The sequence below is a fragment of the Bremia lactucae genome, linkage group LG19 (genome assembly GCF_004359215.1).
Source record: "Bremia lactucae strain SF5 linkage group LG19, whole genome shotgun sequence".
NCBI classification, from domain to species: Eukaryota; Oomycota; class Peronosporomycetes; order Peronosporales; family Peronosporaceae; genus Bremia; species Bremia lactucae.
In genome coordinates, this window is record NC_090628.1 from 39228 (window position 1) to 46055 (window position 6828).

The 6828-nt window shown below is 44.7% G+C and overlaps 1 protein-coding gene across 1 annotated transcript; it reads left to right on the top strand.

The window, feature by feature from the left end:
* Positions 1-1328: 1328 nt before the first annotated feature.
* CCR75_002634 (uncharacterized protein) lies at positions 1329-4286 on the top strand (the record flags this gene model as incomplete). Its single annotated transcript, XM_067960731.1, has 1 exon — positions 1329-4286. One exon carries the CDS (start codon positions 1329-1331, stop codon positions 4284-4286), a length of 2958 nt encoding a protein of 985 aa, XP_067815501.1.
* Positions 4287-6828: the final 2542 nt, after the last annotated feature.

Consider the following 6828-nt stretch of genomic DNA (forward strand, 5'->3'; position numbering starts at 1 on the left):
TACACCCCGTTACAACTACTTCTCAGTGCTCAAAATGAAAAGTAGTATTAAGAGTTAAGACTACTGCTAAAACGCATATATAAATCCTTTCATAAAGTGATCGCTCATCCAGATTGTTCGAAGAGCCCTGTCGCTGCAAGTTGCCATAAACACGACACACAATATATGTCGTGGTACGTAAACCTCAGCAGACATGACGGCTATTCGGATCTGCTCACTAATTTTCTTTAGTGGGACCGTCGATTTTAGTATTCAATCTCGATAGAATTGACTGTTCTTGAGTGCTTATGTAATAAGTATTGAGTCAAAATTAACGATGATGCTAAACATTTATTTTTTCGTTCGATTTATGGATATTTCTATATTAGTAATTGACTTGTGTTTTAAGCTTTATGTTTTAAAGGAATTAACGTGGCTTAGCACAACACATATAATCGATCAGACGACACCCTTCGCTTTGCGTGGTAATTGCACTGCACACCAAAGAGTGGAGTCATAGATATCTGCTAACATTTTATGCTTAGCATCACACACAAAAACAAGATTTTCGGAATGTGAACAGTTTGAAAGTCAATCTGCGATGCATTTTAGCAACAAAATTGTTGTTTACCTTGTCTAAACGTATTATATCACTTTCGAACGATGGTGCAACTGTATTGGGTCGACTTCTAATTCTTGAAAATTATGTTGCAAGTATTAGCTTCACTATTTCGAAGCCACACTGATAATTGCAAGGCGCGTTATCACGATAGGAAATTTAACGATAGTGAGTGATCTTATTAGAACTTGCTGAAAGTGCGGTCAAATGCTAGCTTGGCCATTTGTTTGCGCTGACCATTTCTTTGCACGTTACAAGCGGCACAATGTCGTCGCCCTCATTGACTATAAAAATCTATCTGAGGCTTTCGAATATTAGCAAATTGATATATTTCCTTAGAAATACTCGGAATAAAGTTAGGTAAGCAGCAGTTTAGTGCTCGAAACTTGACGACTTGTTTAATGTGCTGGCAACCATTTTCCTTTAGTCAGCTTAGCCGACGAATGTCAGCTTTAACGGAAGCTACAGCCGACGAAAAACTTGATGCCGTAAAATGTCGCGATGATGTTGGTGCTGCAGAAACCAGACTATCTGAAACGAAAAAGTTCAGTAAAACTGAGATGAGAATAGTGAAATATCCCGCTAGATTTAAACTTCTTCATAGAATGGTGTCCCGCTGTTCTGTCCCGCGAAAGCCGTCTCTCTACCCTGAAGTCAGAGCCACGACCCGCGTCATCAATACCAAAAACGACATCGCGTAGGAAGCGATTTTCACTCTCGAGTCCGTGTCATGGCTCGGGGCCTCTCGCTGTCGCGTGTGGCTGGAACGTCAGCTTCTACAGCGAGTAACAACTCGTCGTCAGGCCCCTCACGCGTCTGGACACCATTGCGAGAGAATCATTTTGAGCCACCATTGCTTTCCGCGCGCGAGCGCGCTTACCTCGTGCGGAAGTCGTGCGAAGCGGCACAATCCCTCGTTGAGCGTGCGCGAAGTGTTAGCGGACCCGTTGCGTGGCGCTACGTGGAGAAAGCGAATGGCGTACAGATCTACACGGGCTCGTTGCGTTCCACGGCCTCCGGCACGGCACTCTCAACGGCCACGATGTGTGGCGTCACGAGCGTACCCGGTACCGTCACGGAAGTCGCGTCGCTTTTCCAATTGGGCTCGACACGGCAGATGAAGGAATTTGCGCGCGCTCATCGCGAGTGGTTCTACGACGGCATTGTATTGCATACTTTGGCTGCCCGTACCAAGGAGAAACCGTTTCATCAAGTCACGGCCAAGTGGATGGTCATGCAAATGCCACCGGGAGTTGCACATCGTGATTTTTGCTATCTCGAGTGTCAAGATAAATTCATGGATGCACGCGGACGGAAAGGATGGGTATTAGGCCAGCATTCGATCAAATTGCCCGGTTGTGACGACCTGAAGCGTGAATTTGGACTCGTGCGTGGCAGTTTGTACCATTCAGGCTTTGTGGTCGTCGAAAGCGAAGAACGAGCGGGTCACGTGGATGTCATTCACGTTGTTCAATTGAATCTCAAGGACCACACGGCCATGACCCCTACGTTGCTTCAATCTCGCGTCATGTTTGTTGCTCAAGTCCGCAATATGATGCGAAGCAAGCGTTTGAATGAGCAAAGGTATTTAAGCGACTTGGAACTCGTGCCACGAAAGTACCGATCCCGATGTGCCGTGTGTCAAGATTCGTTCTCGCTCTTGCTATTGCGAAAGTTTAATTGCCGCAAATGTGGGGAAGTCGTTTGCGCTGCGTGTAGCAAGGAATTTCCGATTGCACATCGTTCGTTCTCGGCAACGAATGGAGGCGACGAAGTGCGAAAGCTGCGCATTTGTATGCACTGCTTTCAAGTGATTACCAACGCCTCGAAACCCACGTCAGCACTCGTAGAACCACCCCATTCATCGGCTATGTCGGCAAGTTTCTTGGGCTACCATGACGATGATCAACGAGCTGTTCGAGTCGGTGGCGCTCTTGGAGTCGGAACGGAGGATGCACCGCAAATCTTTTTGCAATCGATGCGCCGTCCAAAGCCTTTGCAGTCGCAGATGTCTCGGACGTCACCCATTCCTAGCTTTAAGATGGATTACCAGCCGTCAAATTCACGTCATCGTACACGTGAGGGATTGGATGGAAGTTTGCATCAAAGGTCGCAGTCGAGCGAACGGCAATCGTACGAGTACGGTCCGTATCGAGATAGTCAAGTTTTGCGATCGTCAGAATTTCAATTCAGTCAAAGCCTGTCATTAGACGATCCTATTGCTCGAGGAGAAGGATGTTTTACGTTGCGAATGCCAGGAGCTGCCGTGCCAACGTCTCCTGCTTCGATTTTCGATCGTCCGGTGAATGGACGGTCTCAGCATGAAGCGTCTAGCCAACAAAGTCGTGACATGAGCAACTTTAGTCGACTGCAGATGTTGAGTAGTCGCGAACGACTGGAGCAATTGCAGCGTCAAGATAATCTCATGTCCTCGTCGACGAATGATCAACGCATGCCCGATGCGTACATGTCGGCGTTGGAGCAAGCAAGTCGCGACAAACTGGACTTTGACATGCCTTCTTTAATGTACCAGGGTCCATCAAGCGATTTTAGTGCCTTTAGTGCCACTATGGACGACCATTCGGGGATGCCTTCTGACTTTGGACAAACACTAGACGACCCCAACGGACCGCCGCCGTTGGACATGAGTGCGTTGACATCGGCAGCGTCCAGGATCCGAATTGGTTTTGATAGTATGAGCATGGATGCCATGCTTCCAACCGCTTCCAAAGATGGCGGGTCTGAGCGTAAATATTACCCACTGCCCGATCAGTATCGGGAATCGACAAGCTCGTCGGTGGCTTCTATTGACATTGACACATATGATGACGACCTTGGGCCTTTTGTGAGGATCCCACCAATTGTGGAAAGGTTGAATCAAGAGAATGGACGCAGTGTTGAACAGGAGCTGTTTAATATGCCACCTGCCGTTGTTTCGATTAAAAGCAGGATGAATGCAGTGCGTATACGCGACACTGACGACGACTCGGATACATCTATGGGTGCGTCTGACGATGAAGAGGAGCGTCGAGCCAATGCCATGCTCGTATCTTCGCCTCATGAGCAGATTGATGGTTGTTCGACTGAGGAAACAAAGGTGCAGGATTTCTCGGCGACTCTGGCGCTTCCTTCCTTCTTTTCTTCTGGACGGAAGGCGCGGCGAAGTTCGCGTGAAAGTCCATTGCCTAGTAAAGTGTTGACGGACTCACAGCAGGAAACTGCTTTTGCTAGTAATGCACAAGGAATGAAGCACATGCACAAAGGAGATGATGAAGATTTAAATGTTTACGAACAGCATCTACAGCATTCGAAAGCGGGAAATCTGATAGATTATCAGATTCATTCAAATGAGCAACCGGCTATGCGCGTCGAAGGTGAAGTATCGCGAGATTTCAATGACCACGGACAAGGGCTGTTGGAGGGCAAAGATGACAAGAGCTTAGATGAGAAGAGCTTTGATGATTTGGGCTGTGATCTGACATTTCCGGATGCACACTTACGGCAGTCGAATTACCGAGATATTGGCCAAAGCCACGATATTGGCGAACAAAAATTTGAAGGAGAATTGCCTGTCGATTTGTCATTTCCCAGTGCACGCGGTAGCAGTATCTGTAGCATGGACTTGGACTCGGCCACGCCCCCTGTAACGTCTTTGCCAGCCGTACCTAGTTTGAAAGATGCAGCTTAAATTTGTGTTTCAAACGAAGTGAGGATTTTACCACAGGTGATCAAATTGTCTTTGAAGAAATGATAGTTGTTTGATGAGGACAGTACTATGCTTGTGAAGCATGCTTGTAAGTATCGCATACGCTCAGTTGCCGTTCGATAAATCGCAATCAGCATACGCCAGCGACGATGATTTGTTGTAGTTGCTGTTTATTAAATTTTCAAAACGTGGCGCTATAGAGCAAACTAAGTCTTGTAGCTCCTCTAAAAATACTCTTTTATTTACAATACCAAAAAATATTAATAGATGCTTGCTGTCAGAGCGCCCCGAGAATTAAACAATTTATACAGTAAATCAAGTGCCAAGTTGTTTAAATTTTCCTGCTCAGGCTGATATTCGTGTCTGAGTACACGCTAAATTTGCGCAAATAGCGCGCCAGATGTGTAGAATGGATGATACACAAGAGGGGAAGGTAAAGTAACCTGTCGTTTAGAAATTTAAACATGTACCACATGTACCAGCTATCTGTTTCCATCGTCAACACTTCTCGACGGGAGGTTTCCAATGTTTGACTTGGCCACAAGTAACTGAATCTTCTTCGTTAAATACCTCGGTCAGTAAGAAATCAGAAAGCTGTATCTTAGTATCAATATACTCCAATAAACCTTGTTCTTGATATGATCACATTCAAAGTGACAGCGTACATCAACGTGATTGGCACGACTTTATTAACCTTCATCGCGATAGCACTCTGATTGCCTTCGTACACAATGACTGGATTGCCAATCTTATCTTCATCTCCCGCAATGGGCTCTTTTGTCCACAGTATTTCTTGCTTGCACAATGATAGTGCCACATATTCAGCTTCAGCAGGCTAAGAGATATACTGTTTTTGCATTCTTAATTTAGAAACAACCGGAGAGTTCTTAATCATCGCCATCACTCCTGGTGTCGAACGCCGATTATCCCTTTTACTCCTTCAGTCAGTATCACTGAATGCAGTCAGCTTAAGCTTGCCAGACTTGCTCAGATAGCAAATTTCACTTGTTCAAGTCGACTTCAGGTATTGTAGCACACGAACAGCCGCGTTCCACAGTTCTTCACCTGGGTTCTCCAGATGTGGACTTCATTTACATACTGCGAACGCGATATCAGGTCTTGCTCCTGTTGCCACATATAAAAGTGACCCCATCAGAGATCGATATGGGCGATTCTCATTCGATTCTCCATTGATAGTCCTTCTCTTCACACTTTACCATGGTTTGGCCTTTCACACATGGATTGTATGCCGGTTTAGCAGCAACATTGTTAAAACTTTTTAACCATTCTGGCAATACAGGCACTTTGACTGTGATCTTGAGCTTGTTTGACTCGACTTCGATGCCGAGAAAAACCGCACTATTCCTAGCTTTTCAGCTAAAAAATGCTTGATAAATCGTCTACAATTTTTCTAATTGAGTCGTTCAAAACACCTCCTATGAGTATGTCGTCAACATACAAAAGCACGTAGACCCACGAAAAGTTGTCGTCTTGCGAACCCAGACGCCCAGGTCGAAAACACATGCTATAAAGCCCATCTCCATAAAAGCCCATGAAATTGTATTGAATTACGTAGCAGCAGCTTGTTAAGTCAAGTAATTGTTGTAGAGTCAGAGCTCTTGTAATGGGGTGTGCCGTTCCATAAATATTATTTTCTACAAGAGGAATAATAAATATTTTATTCTACAAGAGGAGTTTTCAATATTTTATTTTCCATAAGAAGAAATAAAAAGGTACAAAAGTATTATCTTTATTAATTAGGAATATATAAAATGTACCAAAATAATTCATAAATAAAAATATACCAAAATTATTAATAGATAAAAAATATACCAGTACAAGATTTTGTACAAATTTTCGTCGGCTTTCTGGTGGGCCTAAGCGATCAGCACGGCAGTGTGCTTAGTCGGTCAGACAACAAATAGCACGCGCCCTGCCGACTCGATTCGAAATTAAATTTTAGGCGAAGCCTCGGCTGAATCACTTAAGAGTGTTTGGATCAATAGGATAGCTGTAACGGGCCAAAGTTGCCCTAATGTTACACAGTCCCCGTTTAGTACACTTGGCGTACTTAAGGGGATGGTCAATTACTAAATTATAGTAAATCGACCCAGCACTCGGGTGTGGTGCACATTTGTGACCAACCCTTGTGTATGTAATGTACATGGGTGCATTCACATTAAGAGGAATGACGCCTAGCGTCAATTGTTACGCGAGGTATCTAGAAAGATACGCTCGCAATACATATTAAGTGTTATCTATAGATATGACATTTTAATAGGTAAAAATAGGTATAGGTATATATATAATACGATTAAATATAAATCAGTCTGAAAACTACGTACTACTTGATAAGTGCGGACGAGGAGCCGGATTACCACTCCCGTGACGACATCTTACTAGAGTATTTAGCGTGTTTGGTGAGGCTGCTAAGGCGCCTACCACAACTACCTCACTACACGCAAGAAAAGACCGTCTAACCGCTTCCTCGCTGTGCTAGCGTGTGTGTCTAATTAAAGGGTGG